The following is a 16,414-nucleotide window of genomic DNA, read 5'->3' as shown; positions in this document are numbered from 1 at the left end:
CGTGCCTCTCCTCAAGGCTCGAGGTAAAGTACAGCGTATTAAAACACAATTGTTGTTTGTTTTTTGTTGTTGTTGTTGTTGTATGCCTTCAACATACAACAAATTCAGATTTATGGCGACCCTTTCATGGGGTTTTCTTGGCAAGATTTCTTCAGAGGAGGTTTGCCATTGCCAATCCTCTGAGGCTGAGAGAGTGTGACTTCTTACCCAAGATGTCACCCAGTGGGTTTATACCTAATGGCTATTTCTGCTATCCTGTTTACATCAGTGTGCCTCTTAATGAAATACAGGACCTATGAACAAGCCCCCTCAGGGCTTCAGTTATTAAATGATGGGAAATCAGTCAAAGAAAATGGAGGATTTGTGAGACCAGATATCACAACCGCAAAGGTTGGAGGACAAGGCACCGCAAAATGTAATGGAGGTCATGACTACATAAAACCTAAAAACACTCATATGGATGTACAGTAAATGAATGCTTCATAGTCATGCTTAAAATGGAGGATGCTTTGCAATTCCTCCTGGAAAGAAGGCTGAAATGTTGGACAAGTCCTGGAAAAGGAGGACATCTGGACTTTGAGGGAGGCCTTAACCCACCATCATAACCCTTACTGCCCCCACAAAAAAGCAATGTATTGTTATTTCTCCCCAGATTTGGTTCCCCCAAAACCCCTTAGTCTAGGGGCTGTGAAGACTATTTTTGTCATGTTTTCAGGCCTCCATTTTAGGCCTTTGTTCAAAAGAGGAAGTGATCAGGCTCTTGTGATTGTTTCTCCATTTGCATCAATATATAACATTTTCATGCAAAAGTAGGGTCCTTTTCTTTTGGCTAGATGTTTCCTTCCCTGAGCAACCATTCAAGCTGCTGTTTTAGATGAATATTTGGTATATTTGTATGAAATACAGTTCTTTTTCTTGGCTGGAATTTTGAAAGAAAGAGAAAGGAAGGAAGGAAGGAAAGAAGGCCCACATCTGTCTCCTCTTCAAAGTATTGATGGTGTAGGGATCATCTCCCTCTGCCTCTTTTTTAAGTTTCTTTTCCCCACCTCCTCAGAAAACTGCCTCAGGGAATGTTTTTCAGGAAAGGATGAAGAAGGGTTTTTGGAGCTTGCAAACAAATACTGTCAGATCTGTTTAAATTACCCTTTCTGATACAGTACTACAGACTGAGATTAAGAAGAGGCTTCCAGATCCAGATTCAGAAACTACAGACTGAGATTAAGGGAGGATTCCAGGTCCAGATTTGGAAACTGCAAACTGAGATTAAGAAGAGGATTCCAGGACCAGATTCGGAAACTAGAAACTGAAATTAAGAGAGGATTCCAGGCCTAGATTTGGAACCTACAGAGAGATTAAGAGAGGATTCCAGGTCCAGGCTCGGAAACTACAAACTGAGATTAGGAAAAGGATTCTAGGTCCAGGTTTGGAAACTACAGACAGATTTAGAAGAGGAGTCCAGGTCCAGAAACTACAAACTGAGATTAAGAAGAGGATTCCAGGTTCAGGTTTGGAAACTACAGACGTGAAATTAAGAAAGGATTCCAGGTCCAGGTTTGGAGGTCCAGATTCAAAAACTACAGATTCAAAAACTATAAATTGAGAGAGGATTTGAGGTCCAGATTCAGAAACTACAGACTGAGGTCAAGAGAGGAGTCCAGCAGGATTGTTGAAAGAGGAAGAGAAAACCAAAGGACCAAAATGGCCGTGAGAGGAGTAGGCAGGGAGCAAATGCCAAGTGCTGCCCAGGCGTTATGCTTTGAAGAGTTTCCAAAATGGGATACACCTCATACTATGAATCAGCCATCATGGGTGCAGCCACCACCAAAATGGCTGGGCCAATGGGCTGATTTTCTGAAGGCCTCCCAGTTCCATCCTCTAACCGGGAAGAAGTCGGAGCCAACTGAACCCCTTTCTTGGGAAGATCCCAAAGCATTCCTGGCTTCTTTTGAGAAAATTGCTGAAGCTTGCCGATGGCCAAGGGAAGAGTGGGTCTCCCGGCTCTTGCCGTGCCTTAGCGGAGAAGCTGAGGAAGCCTTTAGAAAGCTAGAAGGTGGAGAAAGGATGGACTACGAGAAGGTGAAGGCCACCATCTTGCATGGGGAGGCTATCAAAATGGAAGCACGCCGCCAACGCTTCAGGCATTTCCGTTACGAGATGATAGAAGACCCACAAAGGGTTTATGGCCAGCTCCAGGAGCTTTGCCGCCAGTGGCTGAAGCCAGAGAGATACACTAAGGAGGAGATCCTAGATCTGGTGGTCTTGGAGCAATTCCTGGCCATCCTGCCGCAGGAGATCCAGAACTGGATTGAGGAAGGTGGACCTGAAGGCTGCATCCAGGCTGTGACCTTGGCGGAGGACTTCTTGAGCAGCCACCAAGAGTCCACCTCATGGAAAGTGACGGTGAGGTTGTAATCACTTAAATATTTACAGAACTAGGTTGCAACTGACTTGGAGCCTTAGCGCATCATTAAACAAACCCAGCAAGCAGACCAAAAGGCACTAGTGGTTTTTTTCTCCCTCCACATCATGACGTCGTTCTCTTTTGTTCTCTTCCAGTTGTAAAAGCGTGGGAGAGGTTCATAAAAGTGTTGTAAAAGTGTCCCATTTGCCAAGCTGAAATATCCGTTTGGCAAAAATGACGCTTTTACAATGCTCTCCCACACTTTTACAACCTGAAGAGAATGAGAGTCATGCGGAGGGAGAAAAACATGTCTTTTCATTTGCCTGCCGGGTTTGTTTAATAATGCTATTAAAAATGTCCTCCCTTGTTGTTATGCCTCTGTTGTTCTTGTCCTTGTTGCATGCCTTCAAATTGTATCCTACGTATGGCAACCTTAAGCCAGTGTGGTGTAGTGGTTTGAGTGTTGCACTATAACTCTGGAGACCAGGGTTCGATTCCCAGCTCAGCCACGAAACCCACTGGGTGACACTCTCTCAGCCTCAGGGGAAGGCAATGGCAAACCTCCTCTAAACAAAACTTGCCAAGAAGAATCCATTATAGGTTCATTTTAGGATTGCCATAACGGTTTGAAGGCATGCAACAACAACAGCAAGGGTTAATTTATCATGGGGTTTTCTTAGCAAGTGATCTCAAACAGTATTATTTCTGCAGTGTGTTTTGGACCAAAGATGAAAAACTGGAAAATGTTCCAATTTTAGTATATGTGCTGCTGAAGCAAGCACAACTGGAAAATGTGTGGCCAATGTACATTAGAGTGTGGTCAAGTGGGAAAAGTTATAAATCAGAAAGAAAGAGATAAAGTAAAAGAGACTGCAGCAGCTTGACCTGAATCTATAGGGAAGGAAAAGATTCTGCCCCCTCCTCTCCCCTCCCTGAGTTAATTAAGGGCAAACAAGGGTGCATCTACACTGCAAAATAAATGCAGTTTGACATCGGTTTAACTGCCACAGCTCCATCATACAGAATTCTAGGATTTGGAGTTTTGTTTTTGGAGTTTTGTGAGGCACCAGCACTTGTTGGCAGAGACAGTTTGTAAAATTACAAGATTCCATAGGATGGAGCGACAGCACTTAAAGTGGTGTCAAACAGCATTATTTTTACAGTGTAGATGCACCACTAGTTTTGCACTTGAATGCAATTTGCAGTAATGGAAGTAAGCTGAGGACACAGCGGGGAAGTAGAGGAGGAAGAGAAAGTGGAATATTTTTAAAACAGCTGAAAAAGTGGGATGATAGAGGATTGACTGGATTTTCCCAGCCAAATCAGAACTTTTGGAAGGTATAATTTGAACAGAGAATGTAGGCATCTAAATGCATAACATATATGCACTTCCCATCCTGCAGATTGAATCTCCTTTGCCATGTCAGGAGCCATTGCAGGACCAGGGCCAGGGATTCTCAGGTGTTGAAGTTCCGGTCCATTCCATTCCAAGGGAGATCTGTGCAGAAGCCAAGCAGAAAGGTGATGGTAGGGACTTTGTCATGTAAAGATTCAGTAGTTATACTCAAAATATCATACAAGAGCAGAGCTTATGTAAGCCATCATTGTCTACAGCCAGAATCATCTGTGGCTTCCAAATGTACAAGAAAACCATGGCCTCCTGCTTCTATTTCCAGCCTACTCCGTATTCCCCTTTTTATGATATGTTGGCCTTTACAGGCAAACTATCTCCTGTTAACTCAAATATTGTCTGTTCATGCTTCATGCCCAATCAGGCAAATCATGATTTACAACCCCATTTCAAAATATGGTTTCTCCTTCTAGTTTGCAAGCTGATCACAGGCCAGGAGATTCCAATTTTGGTGCCATGCCAAACCATAGTTTAACATCCCTAGCCACAGTCTGATGTGAGATATGAACTGAGCCAGTTACTGGTGGATCCTCAGTGGTAAGCATTGCTGTAAAAATAGCCATCCTCTACTAGTCTTTTGTCACAGAGCTACATGACGATTGGGGTTGTCTAGTCTGCGTTGTCAGTTCACAGTCCAACTGATGCGTTGAGGGTGAATGCAGCATGTGGCCTGGAAAATATCTCAGAATCCTCTGTAATGTGCCTAGGACCTGTCAAGAAAAATATACAATGTTGAAAGAGTTCCCAATCCCCAAAAGCTAATTTTTCAGCAATATGATATATGACAGTGACAGGCATGGTGTTGGCCAACGGCTCTTGGGACTCCTGTGCATGATCACAAAGTCTCCCAAATGCTCCCAGACCCTCTATTTCTTTCAATTTTGGGGTCAATTTTCAGATGATTCCATACACACACCTCAAACCACCCAAATTCAATTTCTTTTACTGTGCCAGGAGCCATCACAAGAAATGGAGCAGGGTTACTCAGATGCAGAAGTTCTATTCCATTCAGAAACCACCTGAAAATGCAGTGTCCCATTCCTTAGTCCTATCCAGGATTGTCAGACTGGAAACTGTTGAAGGGCTTCTGTGCCTTTAATGGTTTTACTTTTCAAACCAACCAGGTCTGGCATTTCCAGAAATAAGTATACAATGATGTTACTAAAAAACTCTCTCTTTCTTGTGTCACAAAGCCAGAAGAACAACAACACTATGTCTCTCCAATACCACTTATTCCAACAGTGGAGGTCAAAAGGCTGAAGGTGTCCAGACTGAGGTATCCTATCGTTTGATTACTTTGCTCTTTTTATTCATTGTATAAAAGAAAATACTTAGAATTCACTTTACAGCCACACCTGTTTCTCCAAAAAGTTTGAATCTTGCAGCCTACATCCAGTTAGTCCCAATTAGAGTAGACCCTTTGAATCAATTGGATTTAGATAAGTGTAGGTTTCTCAAGTTAACATTGATTGAATTGGTCTATTGTAACTGGGAGTAACAGTCAACTTTGGCCTGTATATTTTAAGGCATGTTGTGCGTTGGTTACACTGGTTTCCCCCTGAATCTGTTAGCATGTAACTTGCCCAAGATCACCCAGTGGGTTTCATGGCTGAGCTGGGCATTGAACCCTGATTTCCAGAGTGGCAGTCCAACCCTCAAACCACTACACCACATTGGCTCAAGGGCTTGTACAGGACTTAAATCCCAGACTTTTTGCTCTCCAGAGCAGATTCACACTTCTAGACAGTCCCCTACATAAATCTATCCACAACTGAAAAAAACTGGGCTACACATAATCAACAAGAATCGGACTTTGTCTGGAGTTCCAAGTCCAGTTCTGTGCTCTGCACTTTAAAAAGAAATGTATTCAGAGCAGAACTTGGAAGAGTTACTTTTTCAGATCACAACTCCCAGACTCCAAATCCATTCTGGGTGATTTAGTCCCAAATGTAATTTTTCCAAGGATTCAGAAGAGAATAAATGCTATCAGGAGTGTGGGAAATAAGTCACAAGAACTCTCAGATTTCAGACCAGGAATTTTTCCCATTTTCTCTTGCAGATGCCAGAGACTGAATTTGGGGCCTTTAGCTTGCAAAATGTCTGCTCTGTCAGGAAGCTACCAATCTTCCCAAGGACAAATAGCAGCATTACCAAGGAGCTGTGGGGGTGCAGAGCACACTGGGTGACACCCAAGACAGGGGTGTCACCCAGTGAGGTGGTACACCTGGAGGGACAGAAACAGCTACTGGTCCAGTAAGAAAAAGGACTTTCTCATTCACTCAGTAGCTACATGGACTCCAAACTGGCCCTCTGGAGGCTCCAGCACCATCCCCCTCAGAAGCAGCGGCTGCTGGGAGGTCTCTGAAGGCAATTCCAGGGGGGCTGAATCGGCCTGGGTGGTCAGGCAGTGGTGATGAGGGCAAGGGAGTTCAACCCCCCTTCACACCAGGTGACACCAACCTCAGGGACACTACTGAAGCCAAGATTAGTTCTAATGGGCTTTAGGCCCTGTATCAGTCAATATTTGTAGGAGGAATTTCTTGAGGGTAAGGGCAATTTGACAGTGGCACCAGTTACTTAGGGGGTAGCTGAGCAGCCATCCAGTTAGGATACCCTCGTGGTTAATTTCCTTCACTGAGCAAAGAAAGGTTTAACTACAACACCTGCAAGGCACATCTGGCTCCATGATTGTTTGATGCTGAGTTTGTGGTGCTTTTCCTGTTTTAGGCTGCCATGGACTTGAAGGCTTTGCCTGAGGAAGGAAAAACTGTAGCAAATCCCACTCAAAGTCCCATGTACTGGGAAGTTCTTGATGATGAATACAGGCCAGTTGATTTTTCAGGTAAATAACTCAACCACAGGCATACAACCCCCCCACCACCACCACCTCCTGCCAGTGATGTAGACCTAAGTCATTTGACTCAGACTCAAGTTGCACTCAGGTCCCTTCAGTAGTTCGACTTGGACTCCACTTGGCCATAAATGAGGCACTGATTTGACTCACAGCTTGTACATTTTTATATTTTTAGCAACTGACTTGCTGGTCTGACTTCATTTAGAAATAGAAACATGTTAGGTAATGGGCTTGAGATGGAGATTGAGGTCTAATCAGCAGCTTGTCTCCAATGCACTAAAAGCTTTAGAAGAATTCTTCTGCCTCAGTTCCATTGCCTAATATATTTGCTGTTCCCTTCCAATAATTACTTTACCTATCTTTGTGCACATCTTCTTGATTTTGTTGTTACTGAAACACAACTCCACTCCACTCTCCCCACCCAACCACTACCTCTTTTTTTGTTGTTAAAGTTGGTTCCCAGACTTGAGACTTGATTGGAAAGTATCTTGCAAGGACTTGACACTTGACTAGACCTGACTTGAAGGTACTAACTTGATACTTGACTTGAGACTTGGAGTAAATGACTTCAATACATCACTGCCTCCTGCAAAAACTTACTCACCTCTTCCCGATCCATACTTCATCTTTGTCCTCTCTCCCAGCATAAGAGACACCCCTCTTCTGCCAATGTCTCATTTCTCTCTCTGTTCCTAAGGAGATTGTCTGATTCCCAAACTAAAGGACTTTCCTTATATGGGACAAGAGGAAATAGTATTCTTCCAAGTCTCTGAGGATGGAGAAACACTCCCAGGTAGGTTCTCAGGTAAGGGATAATGTCATGGAGAACTTTATTCTGGAGGTCTTGGAGGGTGAAGGTATATAAGCAACAGCCCCGCATCAGCTCAGACTGTCTATTCAGTGCAGTGGTTCTTTCAGTCTTTTGCCCTCCGGAATCTTTGATAACCAGCAATACTGTGGCTGGCTCAGGCTTCTGAGATTTAAAACCCAGAACAACTGGAGAACTAGAGGCTGAGAATCACTGACCTAACCCACTTGTGTCTTCTCTAATGCCGGTGAACTTTCTTCTTCCTCTTGGGAGCAGTTTGCCAGTGACAAAAGGGTAAGGTTGCCATAAAGTCAGCCCTCCATATTCATGGAATCTTTTTTCCACGGATTCATCCATCCACAGCTTGAAAATATTCAAAACAATATGAATTCCCAAAAGCAAACCTTGTTTTTGGCAATTTTTTATATGAAACACCATTTTACCATGCAATTTTATTTAATTGGACTTGAGCATCCACAGATTTTGGTATCCGTGGGGGGGGGGAGGGGGGCTAGTCCTGGAACCTTATCCCAGCAGATACCAAGGGGCCGCTGTAATTGTTTTCCACAAAACTGTCACAAACATACATACATACGTACATATATATATGTGTGTGTGTGTGTGTGGGACTGGATTGGGCAGGTTATTGACACACACTCCCACCCCAAATTGACATTTAACATTGTATGATCGCATATTTCAGTAGTGTAAGGATTCTTGTACCATTTGTACTTTTCAGAAGTCTGTATTTTGTCGAAGTGCTTTTGTCCCATCCTCCCCCCCACACACACATCAGTTTGTAAAATTCAGTGCAACCCACATTTGCCATGTTGTACTGCATGTCAAGGATGATCCTAATGGATGAGAGTTACTCTACAGTGGGTCCTTGCTATCTGCTGGGTTTTGGATCCAGGACCCCCCCCTCCATGGACAACAAAATCCATGGATGCTCAATTCCCATTAAACATAGTAGCATAGCAAAATTGTATCCCTTATATAAAACATCAAAATCAAGGTTTGCTATTTGGAATTTACACTTTTTTGGAATATTTTCGAGCCGTGTATGCTTGGATCCGTGGATAAAAAATCCGTGGATAAAGAAGGCTGACTGTATATAGAGTTAATCTATTATATATAGGTCAGATGACATGGGTCTTTTTCTCCAGCACATTTCCTGAAAATTAAGGCTTATCCCATGCAATGGAAAGTTAACCTGTTACTTAGTTTCATCCTCTATTTGCATTGATTTTCATTAAAGAGAGAGAAACAGAGAAGAAATATGGACCTATTGAGCCAACGTTTGTACGATCACTCTGCACGCCTGCAATTTTAAATACATGTGCATTATTGCAGGAAGGAGGAATCTGGGAGTTGCTGGATAAAGTGGCCATGACACTTTTTACTCCCTTAAATTTGGGATTTTCCTGGTTTTCTGGGATGCATGGCATCCCTACCAAAGCAGTAGGCCCAAAAGTGGATAACTTCACTTTTTAAAAATCTCTTTCAATCACATATACCTCCAGAGGTATAGCTGCGGGGGTGGGGGTGGGGCAGAATGAGGGTATTACCCCCTATATAAAAATTGTGTTCCTTCCATTAAATTCTCCTGTAGCCCCCCCCCCAAAAAAAATTTTTTTTTTTAGCATTGCAGATACTGAGATGTTGGAAAAGCATTCACTCCTAAAATGCCTACATTTGCTGTGTTCTCCTTTTCTTGGGAATTTTGTCTGCACCTTTTCTTTCGTATGATGTTTCTAAATTCAAAGGGATCTTATAGCACCTTTGAGTCTAACTGAGTGAAAGAAGTTATAGCATTAGCTTTCATAAGACTTAGTGTATTTCCTCAGATGCATGGAGAGAACACATGCATGGAGTGTTTCTAAATGCTTAACTGAATATTTAAGTTACTGCAATGTTAGAAACCTGGGGACTGAACAAAAAAGCATTTGGGAGGGCATAACTTTTGTTTGGAAGGGCAAACCTTCCATTTTGCCTTCCCAGCTAACCCCCTGCTTGCTTGCTTGTTTCTTGCGCCCTCTTTTCCTCCCTGTCTCCTCTTTTAAAATGTAGGCTTCATCTGCACTACAGAAATAGTGCATTTTGACACCACTTTAATGGCCATGGCTCATTGCTATAGAAATACAGCTCTCTAATCAAGAAGGCTAAAATCCTACAAAACTACAAATCTCAGAATTCCAAAGCATTGAGCTGTGGCAATTAATGTGATGTCAAACTGCTTCATTTCTGCTGTATGGATGAGGCCTCAGAAAACTTGCTTTTCTGGATTACAGCTACCTAAATCCTACACATTCATGGGGAGTTATAAGTTTTGTAGTCAAAACAAATAACTTTCCCAGTCTCTGCTTTTCTTTCATTTGTGGGGGAAGGCATGTACTGTGTCACTTCTCCCAATTATTGTAAATTAGAAAGGTCTCTGTAATTCCCATTTTATGATAAAGAACTGAGGGTGAAGATGACCAGTTTGTCAAAGACCAAGCAAGGAGAGGTGCTGGAGAGGTCAATTCTGAATTCAAGTCTCTCTGATCAAAACCTTGGTTCTCTTTCCAATGGAGAATTTTGAGTCCAGCATAAAAAGAGAACCAGTGTGACATAGTGGTCTGAGTGTCGGACTACAAGTCTGGGGACCAGGGTTCAATTCCCTGCTCAGCCATGAAACCAACTGGATGACCTTGGGCAAGTGACACACTCTCAGCCTCAGGCAAACCTCTGAACAAATCTTGTCGAGAAAACCCCATGATAGATTTACCTTAGGGTTAGCATAAGTTTGAAATGACTTGAAGGTACACAAGAATATATAAAATATAAAAGTTAACTTTATTGGAAAAGACTGGTGAAAATGGAAAGTAGAAGGAAAAGAAGAAGACTGTATTAGAGATGCATTGATTCAATCAAGGAAGCTATGGCCCTTAGTTTTTAAGCTTTGAACAGAGCTGTAGATGACCAGGACTCTCTTTCATAGCACCACCTTAAATGAAGGCTGACTCAGTGTCACAAAACAGCAACATAAAACAGAAACAATCTGGTGTTTTCTCATCTTCTCATTAGGTAGCAGGACCCTGAATGGAAATGGAAATGAAAATTCTCACCAAGGATGCCCAGAGCAAAGAGACTTGCATCAGGTCATATCAAAGGAATGCCCAGGCAACATTTCTTTAGGTTCTGAGACTTGTGACACGAGGCCCAGATTGACAGGCCAAATGTCACATCAAGGGAAGGAAGAGGGAAAGCCGACTGAGGGCGAGACAGCTGAGGTGTTCCTAGGTAGAAATGCAGCTTTGCAACGAGAAAAGAAATACAGGTGCCCTGAGTATGGGCACAAAACCTATTGCATTTCAGAACTTGCTCAGCACAGACAGAGTCATGTGGGAGAAAAGCTTTATCAGTGCTTTAAGTGCAGGAAGACATTCCGTAGTGCAGCAGCTCTTTATGGACATCTGAGAATCCACAGGTCCAAGGCAGGATCTAAAAGCAGAGAACGGCACCTTGGAGCTGCATCTCCCAGTGAAGGTCAGAGAATACTTGGAGCTGGGGGTTTCTGGGGCAAGGCTATGTTTTATTCACTCTTGTTACAAAACAGTTTTCACAAGCACTCAACTACCCAGAACATTGCAGTGATTAACCAAGAGGCTTCCTAAGCATAGATAAATGTTTCAAGCAGACAAACATGCCTACTGGCTATTCCTGTCTTTTTATCAATTCGCCAGAGGTCACTAGCCTGAAAAATACAGTGGGGCCTTGGTGTCTGCTGCAGTTTGGTTCCAGGACACCCCATGGATACCAAAATCGGTGGATGTTCTAGACCCATTATATACAGTGACATAATAAAAAGATCACTCTTATACAAAGTGGCAAAATCAAGGTTTGTTTCTAAAAGATGGAGCAGTAAGAGCTCTATACAAAAATATAGAAGAGTGCCTGGTCCTGTTTTTGTGGGCTTGTCTGTAAGGGCTTAAAGAAATGTCCCTGCTCTGTTTTGGAACTCACCTGTGCAGACAGTGCACATGGCTGAAATACAAAGAAAACGGCCCCAAACTGCATTCCACAGCTTTGCACCAGGAAAAAAAAAACATCCTGGTTTGCTCCAGTTCAGGCTGGAAAGAGTGAATAGTCAGACCAGTGTGGACCAGAACTGCGCACCAGTGTGGAAGTGGGGGAAGGGGTCAGTCAGCTGGCAGAAATGGTCAGGAGCAGGTGCCCTGGGCCAGGCAAGCTGCCAACTCCTTTCCAACTGGAAATTGCCATGCAGGCCATAGCACTTTCACTTTTGGGCTCCCACTGGCACCATTGCTGGCCATAATTTTCTTGTCAGCCACACAGATGGTCAGTGGTACCATTGCCACAGGATGGCCAGGGCATCCATGACCTGTTGGAAAAGAGGGAAAGGGGTCTTCTGGGGACAGAGTGGAGACGCTTGACCCAATAACCATATGGGGACAGAATACCATGCAAGAACAACTCCAGGAATCACACTGGAACATCGAGTTGGAGAGATTTGTGGAAGAGATGAATGCCAAGGGGCACCAATGCCAACTGAGGAATGCATGTGTGGCTGTGCTGAGTATATCCCATCCCAACTAGTGCATAGCATCACACATGTGCTATGATTCTGTAATGGATACACAGTTCTTATGCTAGGCATGATGGAGGGCATGACAGAGGATGTGCTGATGCACCCATCCTGCTGCTAACTGTATACTTTCACTCTGACCAGACTAACGGCTGATTGAGACAAGGGAAGTGATTGGCTGCCCTGCGGCTAATGCAGCATGTGTTTGGGGCAAAACCGGGGGGGGGGGGGGGAATGGTCTGGCTTGCAGCAGCGAATGCTCCATTTTGGTGGGTCTGTTTTTACAGCAGGAGGGGTGGTGCGGATTGTGTGTCAGTTGTCTGCCTGTTGTTGGAGCCACTGCTACAGCCGACATATTCTCCCCATAAATTAGGAAAACCTAGGGGTGAGCCGCCTTTTCTTTTCTTTCAGCCTTTGGCTCTGACCACCCCTGTAATGAAGATTTCTAAGAATTTATTTGAAATTTGGCCCTCAGGCTGAAAGAGGTTTTGGGGTAGTTATTGTTGTGTCTTCAAGTCATTTCTGACTTATGGCAACCTTAAGGTAAAACGATTATGTTTTTTTCTTGGCAAGATTTGTACAGAGGAAGTTTGCCATTCCCTACCCCTCAGGTTGAGAGAGCGTCTCTTGCCCAAGGTTACCCAGTAGGTTTCATGGCTGAGGTGGGAATCAAAAACCAGTCTCCAGAGTCTCAGTTCCAATGCTCAAACCACTACCCTCCCTCTAACTCAAGATATAGCTGTGTTAGCCTGTAGGATCAATGCGAAGAGAGATCTTATAGCACCTTTGAGACTAAGTGAAAGAAAGAAATTGGCAGTATGAGCTTTTGTAGACTTCAACCAAGTACATCTAAGGAAGTACAGTATGCCCGCATCATACGTGGACGCCCCTTACACGGCTTCCAGCATATGCTGGAAGCTGTGCTGGAAGGAGCGGCACCGCGCGCTGGAAGAAATAATGATGCATGCACCTGTGGCACATATGCCACGCACTGCTGCAGGCATGAGCCCCATTCACTTGAATGAGGCTTGAGCATCTGCGTTTTTTCCTTCACGTGGGGGGGGGGGGGGGGGGGTTCCAAAACGGATCCCCCGCGTAAAGGGAGGGCAGACTGTAGACTGAAGTCTATGAAAGCTTGTGCTGCCAATTTATTTCTTTCAGTTAGTCTCAAAGGCGATACAAGACCTCCCTCTGACTGCTAGACTCTTGCAGCCCATAAGGTTTCTATGTTGGGTACTCCATTGCTCCTCAGCCAGCTGCTTGCTCACCTACACATATTTCACATTCTGTTACCAGGCTAGTCCTTAAATACAATCCCATCCTTATTGGATATACCTTTTTAGTAGATGTTAGCATTGGAGTGGGGTGGGGATTGGTTTTTTCTTATTAATTAACTGATTCAATATTGTTATAGCCAAATCCTGAGATAATATTTTTCTCTCTGTCCACTTGTCCCTCCCAGCAGGTCATGAGGAGCAAAGTAAGTTCACAGAGGACTATCATCAGCAAAGAAGAAAAAAGCCAGAGAATGTATGCAGCAGATTGCTTCTTAAAATGCCACAAGATAAAATGGCCACAATTCATGAGCCAGGACATGGATCTGAAACACAACAAGGAAAAGAAACAGTGGAGACTCCATGTGAACCTATCATGCTTTCAGAAGGTCAGGCCTCTTCTGTGACGGAAACAGCAACTCAGGTCTGGGTGAAGAAGTTGCTGTATTCCCAGCGTGACAAAACATGTCCCAGCAAAGCAGAGTTCCAAATGGAAGATTCTCCTTACAGAAGGAAGATGTTTTTTAAATGCTCCCTGTGTGCTGAAATCTTCACGAACAAGGTCAGTCTTGATGAACACCAGGTTGTCCACAGAGGAGCCAAGCTTTATGAATGCCCGATATGTAGGAAAAAATGTAGCCGGATGAATGGGCTCATGAAACACCTGAAAATCCATACCAGGGAGAAACCATTGGAGTGCTCTAAATAAAGGAGGAACCTCTGGTGGAAAATCAGGTTGAGTTCTCATCAGGAAACTCATCAAGAAAGATCTCAACAAGGAACAAACATGATTCAAAACCCAAAAACCCAGAGACTGTAGGATTTCCTTTTGAGAATCTGGTGTTTTGTTTTTAAGTTTTCTTAGCATTACTTAACTTTTTAAGAATTTAACAATCCACAGGAGAAAAATATCCAGAAAGCCGAAACTAGGGTGCATCCAATGGCATCCACAGAATAAACAAAAGACACATCTCAGAATGCTCAAAATATGGTCGTTTTATTGGTAGAAATCTCCAGAAATTACAAGATGGTTTCATTGATATCATTGATACAGAAATGGTTTTGATGGATCACATTGGAGAATCCACTCAGGGATGAAATCGTATGAATGTACTGAAGGATGAGAAAACTGTTATCAGGGACTCCCCAGCACTAGACTTCAACCAAAAGACACATCAATTTTGCTAAAAGTCTTCTCCACTTACCTATCTGGCTTCTTTCTCACTGTCTCTTCCTTATTTTACTCTGGTATTTCTAATACTGGGAGTCAACCCTATGGAGGATTGGACTACAACTCCCAAAACCAATCCCACTTAGCATGGCCAGTAGCCATGCTGGCTAGGAGGGGGAGGAAGTGGTTGTGGGAGTTGCAGTCTGAAAAAAAAAAGGAACTGTTTCAAACTTGGGTGTCAATTTGGCTTGACACCCCAGTTTGCTCTGCTTGCTCCAGGGACAACAGAAATGGTTGAAATGTGGAGACTTCTAGACCTTAGCTGCAGTGCAGAATGAATGCAGTCTGACACATTTAACTGCCATGGCTCACTGCTATAGAATCCTTGGATTTATACCCCACAAAACTACAAATCTCAGGATCCCATAGACTGAGCCATGGCAGTTAAAGCGATATCAAACTGCATATTTCTGCAGTGCAGATTCAGTCCTAATCTTCCCATTCTGGGAGGTAGGAAATTCATCTATTTTGGAGGATTGGTGTGTACTGCCCTAATGGAGAAAGGAATGGGGCAGAATCTTTGGACTGGATCCCATACTTGGCAGACTTGAGGAAACATTTCCTCTTGCCACCAGCTGGGATACCTGTCCTTCACCAGTCCTTCCTTCTGCAGCCTTCAACACCATATTCCATGCTCTTCTGGATGGTTGTATGGATGGTGGCTTCCTTGGGCTGCAGGGGTGGTTCAGAATTGGATGCCATGACTTGCGGAAGACACAGGTGCCCCTCCAGATGGGTGGCACCATGATTCCTACAACTCTTTCCCAGGATAATATCTCAAGGGATAATATCCCATTCTTTTCTCTTTCCCACAATTGTTTTCTTGAAGATAGTTCCTTCACATGGAGGGAATACTCCAAGTGATCATGAGATAGACCATGTTACTTGTTCTGATGTAAGAACTGCAAATTGTTCATCCAAAGGAAAGTCTTTTGCTAAACATGGATCGAGGAGACTTTGGCCCTCACCATGTTATTGGACTCAATCTCCTGTCCAGCAGAGACGGTATTGTCAGTAGTTATGGATGATGGGTCATCTACTCAAACAACATTGGGAGGGCCAGATGTCAGTGAATTTCAATGCTTTCTGTTCACATGTGGTTGCAGGGTGGTGGTGCTAAATGAATTTTTATCTGTTTAAAAATGTGCTGACTAGTTTGAAAATCAATGGCGGTGGCATTTTTTTACTTGAATAAGCATCTTTAGGATTACTACATCTGGCTCGTAAGGAAACATTTAGGGAATGAAGTGACACCCCATTCACAACATGGCTTAAAATGCTTCCGGGCTTTGTTATCTCAAGCTGCTCCCTCAGATTCAAAATCAACCAGTGCGCACAATTTTGCAGATGTTATGCTGATTTCTTCAAAAGAGTGGGGCCTTTTTAGTGTTACCGCCGGGATGCTGAGATACTATCTAAAGAAAGTTCGTTGATTTTTTCTACAGTACTGTTTTGTTCTGCTTTTGGAAAATTAACCATCACTGTTGTTGCCGATGCACTGTTCCACCTTTCATTGATTGTGTAATATTTCTTACTGCTTTGGAACAACAGTTGAAACAGAGAATACATGTTTAATAAACTATGTACATTGCACAAGCCAATCCTGAAGTCTGTCTTAATTTGGCAGACATGGGTTCTCCAAATGCATGTTTGCTGGTTAATACAAATGGATGGATGGCATTTGTAGGGGAGAACAGAGAGCTGAAAATATGAGGTTTTACTCTTTCCATGCCTGCCAGTGCTTCTCTATGAGTCTCTCCCCTCTGCAGGTCTTCCCGGGCCTTAGCATTATTTATTTAATATCTCATGTTTTTTCCAGCTTTGAAACCAAAGTGGCTTCTTGTTGT

General features: G+C 43.4%; 2 protein-coding genes across 8 annotated transcripts in view; one reads left to right on the top strand and one right to left on the bottom strand.

The window, feature by feature from the left end:
• Positions 1-16,414, bottom strand: part of LOC121921898 (zinc finger protein 397-like) — a 942,727-nt gene that overhangs the window by 576,018 nt on the left and 350,295 nt on the right. The window lies entirely within an intron of this gene.
• Positions 151-16,160, top strand: LOC121921871 (zinc finger protein with KRAB and SCAN domains 7-like). Of its 6 annotated transcripts, none has more exons than XM_042450539.1 (7): positions 151-2,400; positions 3,805-3,922; positions 5,006-5,088; positions 6,540-6,654; positions 7,364-7,471; positions 10,541-11,002; positions 13,525-16,160. In XM_042450539.1, exons 1-7 carry the CDS (start codon positions 1,699-1,701, stop codon positions 14,043-14,045), a joined length of 2,109 nt encoding a protein of 702 aa, XP_042306473.1. In that variant the 5' UTR covers positions 151-1,698; the 3' UTR covers positions 14,046-16,160. The 6 variants fall into 6 exon arrangements, with proteins under 6 accessions (XP_042306473.1, XP_042306474.1, XP_042306472.1 ...); XM_042450540.1 differs by having other exon boundaries at positions 3,805-3,928; positions 7,364-7,459; XM_042450538.1 differs by having other exon boundaries at positions 3,805-3,928; positions 13,528-16,160.

The sequence above is a fragment of the Sceloporus undulatus genome, chromosome 2 (assembly GCF_019175285.1).
Source record: "Sceloporus undulatus isolate JIND9_A2432 ecotype Alabama chromosome 2, SceUnd_v1.1, whole genome shotgun sequence".
Taxonomy (NCBI): Eukaryota; Metazoa; Chordata; class Lepidosauria; order Squamata; family Phrynosomatidae; genus Sceloporus; species Sceloporus undulatus.
Note: the sequence above shows the minus strand (reverse complement) of the source record. Positions and strands in the feature narration are given on the sequence as shown.